The 20,058-nt window shown below is 35.7% G+C and overlaps 1 protein-coding gene and 1 pseudogene across 1 annotated transcript; both read left to right on the top strand.

Annotated features, from left to right (window-relative positions):
• The first annotated feature begins 2,698 nt into the window (after window positions 1-2,698).
• LOC143596679 (lipoxygenase 2, chloroplastic-like) lies at window positions 2,699-6,821 on the top strand. The gene is made up of 9 exons (XM_077075387.1): window positions 2,699-3,147; window positions 3,240-3,499; window positions 3,700-3,937; window positions 4,429-4,746; window positions 4,819-4,904; window positions 5,016-5,126; window positions 5,217-5,518; window positions 5,612-5,878; window positions 5,950-6,821. Exons 1-9 carry the CDS (start codon window positions 2,781-2,783, stop codon window positions 6,707-6,709), a joined length of 2,709 nt encoding a protein of 902 aa, XP_076931502.1. The 5' UTR covers window positions 2,699-2,780; the 3' UTR covers window positions 6,710-6,821.
• Window positions 6,822-8,113: 1,292 nt separating this feature from the next.
• On the top strand, window positions 8,114-13,515 carry LOC143596678 (lipoxygenase 2, chloroplastic-like; annotated as a pseudogene).
• The last annotated feature ends 6,543 nt before the right edge of the window (window positions 13,516-20,058 follow it).

Genomic DNA, 20,058 nt, shown 5'->3' with positions numbered 1-20,058 from the left:
GGTTTCCAAGCAGGTACAGCCGGCTGAATAGTGTTCCTGTTCTGCCAACTGTGGGCTACGCACATGCCATGCTGGTGGTTGGTGGGTAGGCAGCGGCTGATAGTGACCAGGCCGACTGTGTACTATTCCTGTTCCACCAACTGCAGGCCATGCACGTCCTCCGACAAGTTGGTGAGTAGGCAGCGGTAATAGTGACATACAGTACAAGAGCGTGCTGCTCGTCATACTGTTGTCAGTGAGCTGTCGTATCCTTGGTCAGATCTTTTGTCCATACCTCGTCAGGTACAGTACAAAAGATCCTCCAGTATCGTACGGACTGGCTCATTTGGGCGGGAGTTTTCCCGGCTTTGTGCGGGAGTGTTCCCGGCTTGCTCACTCCTTCAGGTGACATTACTGAATTATTTAAGAGTTAAGTGCCTTGTGCGTGTAGCCTTGCTGCGCGGGTAGCCTTCCCTGATGGCTTGTATCCGCAGCTGCGGGAACAGGCGGGGTACTTCATCATTGGGAGGCTTTTCCTGCGAGAACAGCTTGCGTACTGCGCGTAAGGACGTCACGTCTCTGAGCATGGTGGGTCCTGCGGATCCAGTTGGTTTCTGCGCAGACGTCCCTCTTAAAGGTGAGTTCTGCGAGTTTAGCCTTTGGGCAGACGTCCTTGTTGAATGTGAGTCTTGCGGGTTCAACTACGCAGGCTTCCCTCTTTGAGGTGAGTCTTGCGGGTCCAACTGGGCTCTGCTGAGACCTACCTCTTCAGTGGTTATACATAAATTTTATTTTCAGAAGATAATATAAACATATATAAATCAGAAGATTAGGTATGAAAACATGTACAGTAAAAAATATTAATAAATAAAATATACAGACTTCAATTATTTTGATCCACAATAACACATTGAAGTTCCCAACTAATAGCGACAATTCGTTGAGGAAACAAACACAAACTTTTATATAACTTTGGGAAATTGAACGGGATAAGTTATCTGATTAATAATGTTAGGTTTCTTGTAAATTTCAGAGGGATATTTAGAGGTGTTTATTTGATTTTGTCGGTTTCTCTATGTAGATAATACACAGTGATCAATGCTAGTCTTTCAAGCTGAAGGCTCAACATATGATGAAATTGCATGCTATCACGACACAAGAAATCAAATAAATAATTAATTACGCTATTTATGTCAAATATACATAGTTACATCAATTGCAAAATATCAAACCAAGGTTGCTGTAGAAGTCAAATGTAAACTTGGTGATTGTCTCTTGCACTAATAATTGTACTCGTATTTATCTTTGAATGTAAATCAAATCACTGAAAACAAATATCTGTCACCATTATTGCAACCTATTAGGATGTCTCGCCTATAAATCACATGTTAAACATTGTTGATAACCTGTAAATCATGTTATAGTTATAGGGGTGACTTAACGTACAATAATTGCTTAACGTATATTAGGTACGCGAATACGCTCAATTTTAAAAAGACAAGTACGTTCAAGTCAAATTCCAAAACTTAAAACGTTCAAGGATAAACCTTAATAGTTAAAACGCTCAAGTTTAAAACCTGATACTTTCAAGGTTAAAACCTAAAGCGTTTAAGCTTAAAACCTGATACTTTCAAGGATAAGCCCTATCACTCAAAGTCAAAATTGATCGATTGAAGCTTCAAATTGATGATTAAGTGAATCAATTTCAAAGATTAGCAAATAAATTGTATTCAATTCTTATCAAAAGCTAAACAAACCTGTGAATAACAAAAAGCGACGTTGTCTAACGGCGGTTGATGGCGGTTTCGATGATGGACGGGATCGTTGGACGGTGACGGTGGACAGAGTCTTTGGGGGCAGAGGTGGACAAAGACTGGCTCGCGTAGTTGTGATTTTGGGGTTAGCGTGTTCTTTGAAATCAACGATCTAGAATGTCGCGCACGTAATGTAGGATAAAAGATTATTATATTGGATTGTTTTCATATAGTTATAAGAGTCATAAATTTAAAGCTATTTATCTTTTCTAAATTGATTCGTGGGCTTTTAAAGAGTTAGAATTTATTTATCTAATAACTGTACACACATAATATCTTTGAAATAAAAATAGTTAATTATATACATGTAAAAATAAATTAAAATAAAAATATGGTGATCAAAAATTGATTTTTTAAGTATCTTGTAACGAAGCAATTATAGTTGGTCTTGAAGAATTAAGTGTTCCATACGAGCCGATAAAATGACCTTTAGGAGTTAGATCCTAACAAATTATATAAAGTAACTTTTTAAACGATTGTTAAAATTACAGTAACGAACATAGCAAAATTATAATATTAGTTTTTAGGTTTTAATATTGTATTACTAAGTTTTTCGGTTTTATATTATAAAGATATATACATGAATTTAGTGACCTCGTAAAAATAACGCCCAAGTCGGAAGTCTGGCTTGTCTTTACCTATGGCTGGCCCTAGATGCAATGAAGTAACAATAAATATATGCGCAAAGATGGACAAGATTTAAAAAATGTAATATATTCCTAAAACGATATTAAATAAAAAAATTGTTAACGTATTGGGGTATGAAATACACACTTTTTGTAATTTATTTTAAAAGAACCATATATCATTATTTGTTACTAGTTTTATGGATTTAATATCCCTTTTAGTTTTTCACCTCTTGTTAAAATTGAATTATCACACCCTCTATTCCTCACCCACCCACTCCACCCCTATAAATAAAGATTATTGTTCCAAGTTTTAAGTCACACCAACAAGAGCCAAAGTGGTGAGTAAAGGAAAAAAATCATGTTGAAGCCTCAAATAAACCAATCTCACTCTCTTCACAACCTACTACCACTCCACAAGCCCTTCATCCATGGTGACACCACCAATCATTCCTCCTCCTCCGCCTACTCACCCGCCATCCTCCGCCAACACACGTCCACTAACAAGTCCAATGTCACACATGCTCGATCCACCTCAAGCGTTGGCAACATTAAAGCCGTAACAATACCCTTTCTTACCAAGGCCACCACCGTTAAGGGTGTCATCACCATCCAACCAACTATTAGCTCCGCCCTTGCTGGTGTAAGCATTGGTGGTGTCGTTGATGGTGTTTCTGATCTTCTAGGACGGTCCTTTTTATTGGAGCTCGTTTCTAATGACCTTGATTGTACGTAAAGTCGTAAACACAATTTTATTTCATGCAACATGTTGTCGTGTTAAAAGTTATATAGACTTAATTTTTTAATTTACTTGATACAGCAAAGGGGAATCGGAAGACAGTGAAGGCGTATGCAAGATACGATGCATTGGATTTTCAGATTAATGTGTACACGTATAAATGCAACTTCGACGTCCCTCAGGATTTCGGGGATATAGGAGCAATATTGGTGGAAAATGAGTATAGCAAGAAGATGTTCTTCAAGACCATTGAACTCAATAATGGTGTTACTTTCACATGTGAATCTTGGGTTCAATCCAAATATGATGTCCCCGGGAAAAGAATCTTTTTCACCGACAAGGTAATCTTATTAACACTTACATTTTATGACTATTAATAATATCTGTCTTACTTTAAGGGGTTTAAATGGTATTTCAAATAGTTTAAGGACCAAAGTTTAGTATATAAAAACTGAAGGAAATAAAAAGAAAATAAAACGGTTATTTCAACTAATTGCCGCCAACAGTGAGTTCTAATTTGAAGGTTGATTTGTTTGTGTAGTCTTACCTTCCGTCGCAAACGCCAAAGGCACTGAAGTCGTTAAGAGCGGAAGATCTGGAGTCTCTTAGAGGCAACGGAGAAGGGGAGCGCGAATTATACGACAGAATTTATGATTATGATGTTTACAATGATCTCGGAGCTCCTGACCTGAGCTTAAATTTAGCTCGGCCCGTGCTCGGTGGTGAGGAACATCCTTACCCCAGGCGGTGCCGTACTGGTCGCAGTATGTCCACCAAAGGTACAATAAACAGACTGTATCTTACTATATTCTAAACTAACTAAATTTCAATACATAAATAAAGTATATATGATATTATTAGTGTTAATCGGTGATTGAAATGATTTGTTTGACGAATAAACTGAAAATCATTGAGATTATTAATCCGAGATGAATGAAAATGAATGTCAGAATTGGATTAAAAATATTGTTGATTACATGAGGAATTTAGTGAAAATACACAAAATTGGTTTGTATATAATTTAGGAAGAAATAGTGTAAAATATGAAAAATATGTTGAATTACAGGATTAAATAGTGAAAATCACACAAAATTTGTTGAATCACAGAAAGAGGTAGTGAAGATAAAATAAAATATGTTGAATTACCAGAAGATTAGTGAAAATTAAACAAAATGTGTTGAATTACAAGAAGAAATAGTGAATATTAAAATAAAATATATTGAATGAAAGGAAGAACTAGTGAAAATTAACAAAATATGTTGAATGACAGATCCATTGACAGAGACCAGAACTTTGCTCCCTTTCTATATACCATGCGATGAGGATTTTTCGGAGATAAAGAGTGCAGAGTTTGGAGCAAGGACTTTGTACTCTGCAGTGCATGGAGTTTTGCCGGTTTTAGAGTCAGTTTTTACTGACAAATACAAGGGATTTTCATTATTCACAGATATAAATTTGCTTTATAATCAAGGTGTTAATGTTCCCCCCCCTGACAATGGCATTGCAAGTGTCTTACCAAGACTTGTAAAAGGTGCTGTTGATACTACAAATACTGTTATCAAGTTTGAGACCCCTGAAACCATTGACAGTAAGTACTTATCCTTTATGGTTTATTAGTGTAAGGTTTGGTTTCTTTGTGTATTAATGGCTCTAATCACAGGGGACACATTCTCTTGGTTCCGGGATGAGGAGTTTTGCAGACAAATGCTTGCTGGTCTCAATCCGTTATGCATACAGTTAGTTACGGTATGTTCATCTTAAAGTTTCACATCATAATTAACTAAAGAAATTGATTGTGTAATTATTTACCTTTAAAGGTGCAAAGTTAAATTAGATGTTGGCTATTTATATGACTAGGAATGGCCATTGAAGAGTAAATTGGACCCTGAGATTTATGGACCACCTGAATCAGCAATCACCAAGGAGATTCTACAGGAAGAGATTGGAGGTTTCATGACCTTTGATGAGGTAATGCAACATGATGCATGTATCTTAGTTTGGTGCCTTATGGTTATGAAATGCCACTGAATATTAAAAAAATTGATTATGTTGTTGTAGGCTTTAGCACAGAAGAAATTGTTCATGTTGGATTACCATGATCTACTCTTACCTTATGTGAATAAAACACAAGAGCTTGAAGGTGCAACTCTTTACGGTTCAAGAACTATCATGTTCCTTACGCCTGCTGGAACATTACGCCCTTTAGCCATTGAGTTGACTCGCCCACCATCTGATGGGAAACCACAATGGAAGCATGTGTACACTCCCACTTGGGACGCTACTAGTTCCTGGCTCTGGAAGCTAGCCAAGGCTCAAGTCTTATCCCATGATTCGGCCTATCACCAACTAGTTAGCCACTGGTTGGTTCTCTTTTTTCCAATAATAATTTACATGTCTAGGCATTTATCTAAGCTAAACAATTTTTTTTTTTGGTTTTGTTTTGTACTATGCAGGCTAAGAACACATTGTGTTACAGAGCCTTACATAATTGCCACCAACCGTCATCTTAGCCAAATGCATCCTATTAATCGACTACTTCTCCCTCATTTCCGTTACACTATGCAAATCAATTCACTAGCTCGATTGATTCTCATTAATGCTGGTGGTATTATAGAGTCAGCATTTTCTCCTGGGAAATATAGTATACAAATCAGTTCTGATGCATATGATCAGCTATGGCGATTTGATCACGAGGCACTTCCAGCAAACCTAATTAGCAGGTACCATTTTTTGTTTTGAAAAAAAAACCATTATCATATTAAAGAAATTAATAGTATTGTTTACATCTTAGGGGTATGGCGGTTGAAGATCCAACTGCACCACATGGCTTAAAACTAACTATTGAGGATTACCCATTTGCAAATGATGGTTTGCTTATTTTTGATGCCATCAAACAATGGGCTACTTCTTATGTCAACCACTACTACCCGCAACCAGATCTTGTAGAATCTGATGAAGAGCTTCAGGCATGGTGGAATGAAATCCGTACAGTCGGTCACGGAGACAAGAAAGACGAACCGTGGTGGCCACAACTCAAAACTCAAGACGATTTAGTTGGAATCGTTTCTACCATTATGTGGGTGACTTCTGGTCACCATTCAGCTGTCAACTTTGGTCAATATGACTTTGGTGGTTACTTCCCGAACAGGCCAACAATCGCAAGAACCAAAATGCCTAACGAGGACCCCACAGACGAAGAATGGGATTCATTTCTAAAACGACCCGAAGATATGCTGCTGAAGTGTTTGCCATCCCAATTCCAAGCAGTACAAGTGATGACTGTTTTAGATGTTTTATCAAGTCATTCACCAGACGAGGAGTATATTGGTGGGACCATCGAGCCTGCATGGGAAGCAGAGCCCGCTTTAAAGGCAGCATTTGAGGAGTTTCAAGGAAGGCTAAACGAGCTGGAAAGCATCATAGACTCAAGAAACAATGATCCCAGTTTAAAGAACCGAACTGGTGCAGGGTTGGTTCCGTACCAACTCATGAAGCCATATTCCGATAAAGGTGTGACTGGGGGAGGTGTTCCAAACAGCATATCCATCTAGTTGGTTTGGTTGGGTTCGAGTCCCTATAGTTGAGTAATGGCTTGTGTGGTAATAAGGTCCTAATCCATGGTTTAGTTGTGTTTTATTTTGATATGGAATAAGTTCATTTTGTGTGCTGTTTTATCAGCCAGGCTACTGAATGGAACTAAAATATTATCAAGATGCCTTATATCTAAATCCTTTTCAAATTAGTGTGCCCAATAAAATGTATTACGGTTCTTTGACTTGTTACTTTGTTTAATTATCTTTTTGCCACACCGATATTGTCATGTTTAGCATGAAGTGAAGCATATCATATGCACTCGTATCTGGTGCTGCATTGTCATATGCTTATGTTTAACTTGATGTGAAATTAGTATACTATTTGTCTATACTCACTTTTGTTATAATTCAAATATGTTATTGAAATCCGAACTGTTGTAATAGTTTAGGTGCCACATTATAACTAGCTTATCGTCAACGTAAGTATGATTTTCAACACCAACTTAATAAATGAACCACAATTTAGGACTGAAAGCAAAATAATTATTTTTACGAAAGAGGCGTCAACTTTAGTATCTGCTTTGAGGCCCCAAAATGCTCGACCGACATCGTCAACAACAAACGGGGATTTAGACCTTGGTGGCCAAGTTGTATAAATTCCCACAAATATAGCGTGGCTTGGATCAACATAGCCATCAAAACATGGTTTGTCTTGGTAAGTACGGGTATTCACGGTACGATTCAAGCGACCAAACTGATTGATAGGTAGTGCAAGGCTGGGTCACTACTTAGCCCACTCCTGCTATGAGGGTGGGGTGGGGTTGCATTTTTTAAACAAATATTCGTTTACCATTTATATTTTTAGCCGATCAATAAACATTCAACCCAACAAATATATTAGCCCGGTCAGTATATATTTGGCCCACAAATTTAACACAACAGTTAAAACCCAAAAATAATTAACAAAGTGGGTCGTATAAAAACGAACCCTCATTGCTCGTTTGACCAAAGTTGCAACGATATCAGAATTATATCGAAAATGGGCCTTGAATACTGTACAGCCCGAACACGATAGTCATTTGCGGATTCGAACTAGACAATATATTAGCCGATTAAAAACAAAGTCGGGAGAAACTATTTCGTACTTAATATATAGCATGTTAAGTTTTTGATCATATTTTATAGTTTAAGTCAAACACATAATAAACCATAAATAAGAAAACAATCACATTTTGTAAACCTGAAAAAAAAAAGAATACTTTTTTACTAAATTTAACTGCTTGTTATTCTACTACCAACTATGGAGTGTTTTTAACTTTTGGGTTGTTTAAATTGAAATCAAACTAAAATGTCTAAATAATAACTTTGTTTAAAGTGAAAGGGTTACTTTGAAATTTTAATTTTCAATATTGAATTCATCAACTCCCAACGTTTTAATCCACTAATTTTCCCTCGCCATTCTCTCCATAACGTTTCGATCCGCCCCTGTCGCACCTCCACCCCTATAAAAACATATTCTTGTTCCAAATTTTAAATCACACAATCAAGAAAATAGTAAATAATGTTGAAGCCTCAAATCAACCAATCTCACTCTCTTCACAACCTACTACCACTCCACAAGCCCTTCATCCATGGTCACACCCCCAATCATTCATCCTCCTCCGCCTACTCGCCCCCCATCCTGCGCCACCACACATCCACCAACAACTCCAATGCTACACACGCTCGATCCATCTCAACCGCGGGTAAAATTAAAGCCACGACAACGCCCTTTCATACCAAGGGCACCGGTACCATTGGGTGTGATATCATCATCCAACCAACTATTGGCAACGCCATTCATGAAGTACACGAGGAGGGTGTTGTTATGGCTCTCTATGATCTTGTAACGCGGTCTTTCTCATTGGAGCTTGTTTCTAATGACCTTGATTGTGCGTATACCCATTTTTTTAAATTTATTTAACAACATTTTATCATATTAAAAATATAAAAATGTTTTTAATTTACTCTATACAGCAAATGGAAATCGAAAGACAGTTAAGGCGTCTGCAAGATACAACGGATTTTATTCCAGTATTAAGTTCAAATGCAACTTTGACGTCCCTGAGGATTTTGGGGAAATAGGAGCTGTCTTGGTAGACAATGAGTACAAATGGAAGATATTCTTCAAAACCATTGTTCTTAGTAACGGTGTTTCTTTTACATGTGAATCTTGGGTTCAATCCAAACATGATGTTCCTGAAAAAAGAATCTTTTTCACCGATAAGGTAATCTTATTTATACTAATGTTTACGTATAACAACTTGAGTGCTCTCAGGCATTCTGTCGGAATTCTCGGTCGGAATTGGTTTATCTCATTACGGTATTGGTACTCCCAGCACTCGGTGTAGCAATCGAAAATAAAACCCAAAAATTAAACACTTGAAGTGTTTTATATCGATTGAAATTACAATAACAAATGGTACCGATATACCAAGGTTGTTCGATCGGAATCCGTGTGAATGTGCGATATCAATATTGTTGGGATGACATTAGTTCAGTCCGTCACTGTACTACTATGGCACCGGCACTTGCTATAACTTACGATATAAAAAAGCTACTACGATGCGAATTCAACTTCATTTCCAACGAAATCCATAAAACGAATGCTACCAAAAAAAGTATCAATTATGCTTGATCAGCCAGTTATGAACAACTTTGTTTCTTTCTTTTTTTTTTCTATCAAAACGGCAATAAAATTAAGCATGTCACAACGCTATAATTGGAATTTGTTAAATATTAGGTTGTAATAATAGAATAACAAAAGCGGTAAGCGTCAACCTGTTATCTATGTATTAAAAGGGTTATTTTCCAAACTAGTCTATTTTAACCAAGAATTTCTAAAAATAGTCTAGGTTTACAAAAATCCCTAAAATAGTCTATTTTTTCCGTCAGATCCGATGGAATTTCAACACCGTTTGGCAAAATTTTTGGATCTCTAAATTGCGCCACGTGTCAACGTAATGGATCTGATGGATTTTAGTAGATCCGACATAATTTTTCATCTTATATCTCTCAAACCCTAAACTTTCATAACCAACCTCCATCTCTATCTTTCTTATTTCTTTATAAAATCAAGCAAATCAATAGTGCAAATCCCTTAGTTTTTAGAGGAGAACACAACCATAGTATTCAATTTAACTCTAGAACTCAAAATCAAAAACCCGCGAATTGAAAAATTTATGGTTCGATCGGACAAATTAAACAGTCGGATCCGATGGACGCATGAATTGAACTGTCAGATCCGACTGTTTATTATTGCATCGGTTATTTCATTAATTCGTCAGACAAAGCGGTAAACCATCGGATCCAACGGAATAGTATGCTGCGTGGCGCGCCCTGATAAACCGTCGGATCCGACGGTTCAGCTCATGGGCTAGCTTTAATTTGGTATTTGGTTTGGTCTTGGGCTGTTTCTGAAAAACCATGATTAAAAATATGCTATTTTGAGAAATTTTTTCATTAAAAAAAAAGGAAACGATGAACATATATTAAGTTTAATATTATTTTATTTCTTTTTTGTATCTTAAAGTTTTTATATTTATCATTACAACTCTTATAAGATACAGTGTTTATAAAATTTTGAGTAATTAGTTGAAGCACAAACATACATTTTATCAACGCTACCCACGTTTTTTTTTCTATTACAAGTTGACGTTACCCCTTTCGTTATTCTAATAAAACAACATAATATTGTCTTATAAGAGAAAAAGTATATATATATATATATATATGCTCAAAATAAATTATAATGGTAAACTATAAAAAATTAAAAGTAAAAAAATTACATAAAACAATATTAAAATTACTATCCATAGGTAATCGCTTCCATTTTAATACATAGGTAGTATTCGTATCATTATTAGTAATACTAAAATTACTATTGTATGATATTTTATCATCTTGAGGATTTGTTTTTCTTTATTTTCAAGGATTTAAATTGTTTTTGAAATAGTTAAAGGACCAAAGGTTAGTATGTAAAAACTGAAAGAAATAAAAAGAAAATAAAACGGTTGTTTCAAACTAATTGCCGCCAACGCTGGAGTTCTAATTTGTTTGTTTGTTTGTGTAGTCTTACCTTCCTTCGCAAACGCCAGAAGCACTAAAGTCGTTAAGAGCGGAAGATCTGGAATCTCTTCAAGGCAATGGCGAAGGAAAGCGTAAATCATCTGATCGAATTTACGAATATGATGTTTATAACGATCTCGGAGATCCCAATCATAGCTTAGATTTAGCACGGCCTGTGCTCGGAGGCGAGGACCATCCTTACCCTAGGCGGTGCCGTACTGGTCGCCCAATGTCCACTAGAGGTACAATATTGAGATTATATAATATTTTCAGTAGTATTAATCGGTGATTGAAATGCTTTGGTTGAGGAATTAACTGAAATTGTTCAAATTATTAATTTGAGACTACTGAATGCCAGGAAGAAATAGTGAAATTAAACAAAATATGTTGAATTACAGATCCACTGACGGAGACCAGAAAGGCACCCAGTCTCTATGTACCATGTGATGAAGATTTTTCAGAGATAAAAAATACAGATTTTGGAGCAACGACTTTGTACTCTGCACTGCACAGAGTTTTAACGACATTAGACTCAGACGAAGACAAGGGATTTTCATTATTTACACACATAGACTTGTATATAATCAAAGTGTTAATGTTCCCCCGCATAACAGTGCTTTACCAAAACCTTTAGGCGAAATTACTGATGCTGCAAAAACTGTATTACAGTTTGAGACCCCTGAAACGATTGATAGTAAGTGTTTATCCTTCAGGGTTTACTAGTGTAAGAATTTTTATGCATTAACGGATGGCTCTAATTATAGGAGATACGTTCTCTTGGTTATGGGATGAGGAATTTTGCAGACAAATGCTTGCTGGTCTCAATCCATGTAGCATACAGTTGGTTACGGTGCGTTCGTGTTAGAGTACTTATTGATAGCATACATGACTAAATAAATTGAATGTGTAAAAACTTATAACATTTGTTGATTATATAACTAGGAATGGCCATTGATGAGTAAATTGGACCCTGAAATTTATGGGCCACCCGAATCAGCAATCTCCAAGGAGATTTTACAGAAAGTGATTGAAGGTTTTATGACATTTGATGAGGTAATGCAATTGTGTATCTTAGTTTGGTGACTCATGGTTATGAAGTGACATTATGCACTTGCAGGCTTTAGCCCAAAAGAAATTGTTTATGTTGGATTACCATGATTTGCTTTTACCTTACGTGAACAAAACACGAGAGCTTAAAGGGATAACTCTATATGGTTCAAGAACCATCATGTTCCTTACGCATGCTGGAACATTACGCCCTTTAGCCATTGAGTTGACTCGCCCACCATCTGGAGGGAAACAACAGTGGAAGCATGTGTATACTCCCAGTTGGGACGCTACTAGTTCCTGGCTCTGGAAGCTTGCCAAGGCTCAAGTCCTGTCCCATGATTCGGGTTATCACCAACTTGTTAGCCACTGGTCAGTTCCCCCTTTTTATACGTTTATGCATTTATCTAAGCTAGTCATTTTTGTTGTTTTTTATTTGTTTATGTATTATGTAAGCTAAGATCACACTGCGTTACAGAGCCTTACATAATTGCCACCAGCCGCCATCTTAGCCAAATGCATCCTATTAACCGACTACTTCACCCTCATTTCCGTTACACTATGCAAATCAATTCTCTAGCTCGATTGCGTCTTATTAATGCTGGTGGTATTATAGAGTCAACATTTGCTCTTGGAAAATATTGTATGCAACTTTGTTCTGATGCTTATGATCAGCTATGGCGATTTGACCATGAGGCACTTCCAGCAGACCTATTAAGCAGGCACCCTTTTGTATGCATGAAAGCATTAATCATAATGAAGTTAAAAATCTGTTGATAGTAATAGTATTGTATGGTATTGTTTACACCTTAGGGGCATGGCGGTTGAAGATCCGACTGCGCCACTTGGAATAAAAATTAACGATCGAGGATTACCCGTTTACAAATGATGGTCTACTTGTTTATGATGCCATCAAATGATGGGCTACTTCTTATGTCAATCACTACTACCCACAACCAGATCTTGTTGAATCTGATGAAGAGCTTCAAGCATGATGGAATGAAATTTGCACAGTTGGTCACGGAGACAAGAAGCACGAACCATGGTGGCCACAACTCAAAACCCAAGACGATTTAGTTGGAATTGTTTCAACCATTATGTGGGTGGCTTTTGGTCACCATGCAGCGGTCAACTTTGGTCAATACGACTTTGGTGGTTACTTCCCGAACAGGCCGACGATTGCAAGAATCAAAATGCCTGACGAGGACCCTACAGACAAAGAATGGGAGTTGTTTCTAAAACGGCCCGAAGCTGTGTTATTGAAATGTTTCCCATCAAAAATCCAAGCAAGGAAAGTCATGAAAATTTTAGACGTTTTATCAAGTCATTCACTAGACGAGGAGTATATTGGTAGGACCATCAAGCCTTCATGGAAGGCGGGTGCCAGCTTTAAAGGCAGCGAAGGAAGGCTAAACCAGCTGGAAAGCATCATAGACTTAAGAAACAATGATCCTAGTTTAAAGAACCGATGTGGTGCAGGGTTGGTTGACTGGTTCCATACCAACTTCTGAAGCCTTATTCTGATAGAGGTGTGACTGGGAGAGGTGTTCCAAATAGCATATCCATCTAGTTGATTTGGTCCCTATAGTTGAGTAACGGTTTGCGTGGTAATAAGGTCATAATCCATGGTGTTTACTCTCTATTTGATTAAACTGCAAGAAGCAAAGTGTTTGAATCAGACATAAACATAAACAGGTACATTTTACTAGATTTTTGGGAGACTAAAGAACTCAAAAAAAATTTTCGGGGTTTAAAGTTTATTTTCTTTAAATTACTGTGCCAACCCTACTTGCAATTTTTAAATAATTCCTATTGTTTTAGAGCTGATTTTTTTTATCGGTTCAAAATGAACCAACAGGTTGATGTATCGGAAGATGCTTGGAACCAAGGGCTTTCTTATGTAGTAAATAAAACATGCCAAGTAAGAAAAGATTCAAGATATGCTAGTCTTTTAACATGAATGCTCAAGGTCTCTTTGAGTGTGACAAAAAAAATCAAGCTCAACAAAACGACTCTTATGGAATTAGAGAATTTTGAAGGATGTTTTGAAGCAGTGGGTTGTTCATACACAATACGATGAAGTCTCATAGGACTATGGGACCAAAGAAAAGAAAGAAAAACTCATTTATATATGCATTCCTTGTATTTGAAGTCTTTATAATAAATTACACTTCTGTTCTTGTGGATTAGGACAAATCAATAGAAAGTTTTGAGGTACTAGATTTTTGGGAGACTAAACAACTCAATTTTTGGGGCTTAAACTTTAAAGTCTCTTTTCCTTAAAATTAGTGTGCAAAAACTACCAGCAATATTTTCATTACCTGGCTAGACAGACTGGTTGGATCAAGAGGGATTAACATTGTTAACACCCATTTGAATCACTATAGATCTTAAGGTACGAGTTAACTAATTTACTCTAATTTATGTAGTGGATCGTAATTTAATCTTTGCTTATTTTTATTATAAACTTCCGCGACACTTCATTTTTACTCATCTGATGGTTATAACTAATGTTCTAGATAGAATGACATATCTGACTTCACTGTTTTGTCACACTAAATTCATACTTGGCCTTGTTAGGATTTAGCTTTCTAGTTCCTTATACTTTGTATATGTATGCATTACCAATTAATGTATTATTTCGCATAAGAAAGTTGTCTGGTAGTTTTAAATTGCGGCTATTTTAGGGGGTAAATCATTCTAACCGTATTTGGTTTCTAGTTCTTTAGTCGACGGCTCTTAGCGACCGACTGGAGCGATTGTTACTTGTTCTTCGGTTGCTTTACTGGCGACGAAAACTTAACCGCTTCTTCAAAGTAAACTCGGCTATTTTGAAAAAGGTTAATGTTTTAGTTGGGGTTAACCTTTTGTCTTTATTGACCTTATGAGTTATGACCAATTTGACCGACTGGTCAAAATAAGAAGTCGATCTATCAGACATTGTGTGGTGTATTTTGCACCGTTTTGGCGGGATGAGCACATGATGTGTTTGTTTTTGAGATATCCAATTTTTACCTATGAACATATATGAACAACAGTAGGTTGCATTATCTAGAGAAAAAAAGCATTGACGACCTAAGACTACTACTCTATTAGTATTGGATAAAGATGGAAAGTGCAAGGATATAACTTCAAATGTTATATACAAATAGGTTTTTAGAGATTTGTGAATTGTAAATTTATAATTTTGTTTACCATTATTGTATGTAATATATTTTGCATTACATATGATATGTATATAACCCGTAAATAAAATTTATTTTTATCATTTTTTCAATAATGTGTAATACATGGATTCTAAAGCTAGTAAATAAATAAACAAAAACAAAACTATATAACTCAAACTAAACCAACACTAAACATAAACAATAGAATAATTAACTAAACTAAATCCCTTATCTCTTTACTTGATCTTGATTTATCTTCATAGACTTCAAATTCAAATCGAGTTCCCTTGTTTCTTTTGATTCGATCCAAATTAGGCAAACATTGTTAGTGGTGATTTCAATCATGGCTCGACGTAAATACGAATAGAGAGGTGACGGTTTAGATTAATTAGGTGGTTTGATTCGGGGAGTATGAGAAATGCAATTTAGATTGAACAAAGGATGTGAAAGTGGTACAATTTGATTACCATGTCCAAACCGGTTGGATCATTTGCGAGGGGACCATATGCTAAGTTACTATAACCGTTTATTGGGTAGGCCAAACTATAATCCTTTAAAAAAAAGGGAGCAAATCTTAAACTTTCATAATGGTGTATATTCCCGCTCAGAATCCACTAAGTCGCCTAGAATCCATTCATGATATGAAAAGAGATTCCCTATATTTATAGAAAAACGACTTTTACTTTACACAGATTCTCCTTTTATCCATGCGTCGAGCATTATCAAAAGGTAGACGTGAATTAAATATGTTCGGATAAAAGTAAAGAGCTCGTAGTTCAAACCATGTACTAGACAAGGATGGGGCTAGCTATGCTTGCAGAACCTAAAACTAGGGTAAAGCTTTATCCGAAGTTGAATCCTCACTTTAGGATTGTATTCTCACATAATACATGTAACATCTCGGATTTTTCGTATTTGAATTCGTTTATGTTTAACCCGACTCAGAATGTAATTCGGATCTTTCGAATTATTTATATTTTGTATTTATTACTATTTAACTTGGTTTAAGTTATTTTATATTCTCATAATTTTCAAACTCGTTAAACAATGCTTAGAAACTCTTGAAATCGTTTAAAACGACTAAAAATCGCGTTTATGAAAGTACGAGGACTAATTTTGCCAAAAATCAAAGTTGGGAAACCCCCCCTCACCATGCCGCGTCATGCGTTGAGAGAGCCCCAATGTAGGCCATGTGACGTGGGCTACTACCTGTATCAATTTGTGTTTTTGTTTGACTCGCTTATTCGTTTTTTATGATAAAGCGAGCCTATTTTGACCTAATTAATGACGTGTAAGCCCCAAGATATGTCATATAATGCTAAAACATGTCCCAACTCGTTTTCTTGTTGTCAAAGCCCAAATCTTTATGTTATTAGACGTGATTTTGTCATTAATTGATTATATCATTTCTTATTCGAGCCCGTTTACTAAATAAATAAATTTTGACTCTTAATATTATTACCAACCAATCAAGAAACCCTAATTACATCTACAACTCAGCCACCATATCTAGAAATTGATGATAGATTGTCGCTATCTAGTCAGTGTTCCTAATCACCTAAGCAAGCTAGGGTAAGTAGGGTGTCGAACCACGAGGAGTATGTGGTCAGTGTGCAGTGAAACTGATTCCTAACATTATGAAGTAATTCAATTAACAGTGCTGATCACACTAGCAAAAGATTGGGTTTAATATTAATCAAACAAGTAAACAACTTTCAAGCAATTACTAAACACAAATCACACCCAGGGTTCAAGTAAGTAAATAAACAGTCATCTCATGTTCACATAACATATTAATTATCAATGATCAACTCAGATTGGCTAACTAGATAAACCTTAGGCATCAACAATCGTTAACACACGGCACTGGTTATCAAACAGTCCCTGCCAGTGTGACTCAACTAAGGGCAATCGTATGCTTCATCATATTCAAACTAGTCAAAACAATCCTATAAGCAATTATCATAGCAACTGGCAAACTAATCGTTCTGATCAAAATAAACCTAAACCGACTAAGTGCACAGTAATACCAAACATCAATACTTATAGATTAAATCAAAGATAATTACAAATCATTCGTTCTTAACACATGAGAAAAACTGTAAAATACAATACTCTACATCATGTGTATGATTCGAAGGGTCTAGCCGCGTTTCGGCATCTCTCGGTCTTCGATTATAATGGATTGAATCATGTATAGGGCCTTGAGATTATTGGAATCAATGGTTCTTCTCCTTGCTGCTCTGAAAAACTGTATGGAAATTGAATGAGGACGTCTAGGGTCGTCAAAACATAATATAACTCTAAACCCTAACTTTCTCGACTTTGGCGCCATCGCGTAGCGCGATGGTCTCATTCCCTGGCCTAGCGCGTAGCGCAATGGAACAAAAGTTAACGCCACTAAAAAATATTAAAGGGCATCGCGTAGCATGATGCCCTGCCTTCCACACCTATCACGTAGCGCGATGGGTGGCTTCACTCAACAACTCAATTTTCCTTCTCAATTCGCGTGCTGGACATCCCAGGTCTTCATCCCGTGCTCGTACAGGTCCAAATTAAGTGTGTTAAGTACTTGTGACTTGAAACACAATAAACACGTATGAAGTATCACAGTTCCTAATCTAAACAAGTAAAACAACTAAGTTAACGAAATAAACTATATACAATTAAACCGAATATCCGAAATCTCGAATTCCATCTTCCCCATTGGCGATTTCTTCAAGTTCTTTATTTTTTGGTTTGACTTTGGTGCTTCAAGACCCTTTGACTCGTGATTTCTTATTGTTCCATAATCTTTCTGGGTAAGTTGTCTTCATGAAATGAAACACCCAACTTTTTTTTTTAATACTTTTTTTCAAAATACATATCAGAGTAGGTCCCAGATTACATCCAAAATATGTCACTCGTGGTGATGTGTTATTTTATGAAAATATATATTATACAAGAAAAATATATATGTTTAACAACAAACTTTATTATACAAACTATTAAACACGAGAGTGTGGTTCTCTTGTCAGTCCAGTCATATCCATGAAGCTTCAACCATCTAGGGATGCTTTTCCTGAAAATATTTTAAAAACATATTTTTTATTAGCTTTCGCCAAGTAAGTACACCATTATATAAAAATATGTTTTTATTTTCATATGGAATTTAACACCCAAATTCCTTGGGATTTCAACACCCGAAATCCTTATTTTTACTCCTCGTTATTCTTTGGGAATTCAACACCCGAATTCCTTATGAGCTCATTTTTTAACCCATGAGGGTTATTAACTCCACCTTTTATTTGGAGTTCAATACCCGAACTCCTTGAGATTTCAACTCCCGAAATCTTTTTTATACATAATAATACCAAAATTTTATAGTTTTAATTACTAAAACTCTCAGGACTCGTAACCCATATATATTTATTAGGGGCTTACCACCATATTTATTTCCAACTATAGCCCCTTTTTAAGCCACTAATTCATATACTTGGAACTATAATCTCATAAAACATTTTCCAAATAATCATATATTTGAGTACTAAATAAGCACGTATAACACGCTATAAAAATAACATGATTATGGTTTTTGTGTACTTACCTATTGATGTAGGTAACTCAAGTGTAGACGACAAATCGCTAATTATTATGGTAGAATTATTTTCCAAATTATGCCATAGCTCCTGTTTTCTCTTTCTTGGTTTCTTAGACTCACATGCATCGACTCATTAATCGACTTGCTTATTGTTTACCGTTTGTTATGTTTTATTTTAAAACTCTTGTATGATGAGTTTATATACACAAAGTTTTCTTGGCCACTAAGGAATCTTTCACCGAGAAGTTTTCAAATATAAAATAGATAAAAATCTTCGATTGCTTAATATAGTGGGTATAATATTTTATCTTTAATAGAATACACCACTAGTAAGTTTACTTGTTTGATAAGGCTACCACTCATTTTTATTATCCACTCATTTACTATATTCTTAATATTATTATTATTTTTAAATCCTACTACATGAACTTTCAAAAATAAAACTTTTAACAAAAACAATATTTTGTTATCATTGTTATTTAGAAACAAACACAAAATCACACGAGCACTTTTGAATATTATTATTATTAGACATATTATGGTCAACAATATTAGTTAGAACTTAGAACAGAACATTCTTTTGGAACAACTCATATTGAGGTTGTTTCATTCACGACTTTACTCGTCTAAAAATTATCTGAAATATCAATTTCAAATATTTTATTTTTATCCATGAAACGGGATGATACATGAAAAACGTTTTTTCTTCAACCAACTAACAAAAGCCCTCAGTCAATTTTATAGATTGATGGGGTTTAGGTCGGTCAATTGCTTTTTTGACCTGTTTAAGGCATAAAAGTCAATTTTAATGGTTTTTCAATTACTATATCTTCTTATCAGAATTAGCTTCGGGCCAGAAGACTTTTATGTTTGTTTTGATATTTTGAGGTGTACTTGTCAGAACCTGACTCCCGATATGAAGTCAGATTTATGAACAGTACCAGTTCGCTTAAACATTAAATATTTCATATATTGAGTTTTATACATCCGTTTGATCTGACTCTAACAGATATGTTCTCTTTTTCAGTTCTATTTTATTGTCTCAAAGTTCCAGGCCAGTTCGTGTCATATCAGTCAGCATATTAAAGACTCGGAACTCATTTATCATTCTGATTTTATTGTTTAGCTCACCAATCTTTAAGGTGAGTAATCACTCTCTTAGTTTACTGATTTCAAAACCGTTTTGGGACTTTATGTGTACCATATTACATTAAACATATTATTATCTTAATTGCAAATTTTAAATATTTTGTAGTTGATCAATTGAATGCCTACATGCTATTTGCTTATTTATCACATTCGAAGAGATCCATCATAATCACATTATAGTATGTCATACGCCATTTTAGCAGCCATCGATTGTGTTTCGATTAATCATGGCCAACCAACACCTTATTTGTATTTATTTCGTCTTAGTAGCCAAAGCCCGATTCGCTAGGCATTGATCAACCGACACCAATTATTTG

The sequence above is a fragment of the Bidens hawaiensis genome, unplaced genomic scaffold, assembly GCF_021521415.1.
Source record: "Bidens hawaiensis isolate Kalapana, Puna unplaced genomic scaffold, B.hawaiensis_p1.1 tig00046835_1, whole genome shotgun sequence".
Classification (NCBI taxonomy): Eukaryota; Viridiplantae; Streptophyta; class Magnoliopsida; order Asterales; family Asteraceae; genus Bidens; species Bidens hawaiensis.
The sequence above is the reverse complement of the archived record's forward strand: the minus strand, read 5'-3'. Positions and strand labels throughout refer to the sequence as shown.

What these genes read in the sequence shown, in the direction of transcription:
- LOC143596679 (XM_077075387.1), top strand. Translation starts at nt 2,781, where the DNA reads ATGTTGAAGCCTCAAATAAACCAATCTCACTCTCTTCACAACCTACTA. An exon ending in GAATCTTTTTCACCGACAAG is followed by an intron (nt 3,500 to 3,699) that starts GTAATCTTATTA and finishes TTGTTTGTGTAG; the next exon opens with TCTTACCTTCCGTCGCAAAC. An exon ending in GACCCCTGAAACCATTGACA is followed by an intron (nt 4,747 to 4,818) that starts GTAAGTACTTAT and finishes CTCTAATCACAG; the next exon opens with GGGACACATTCTCTTGGTTC.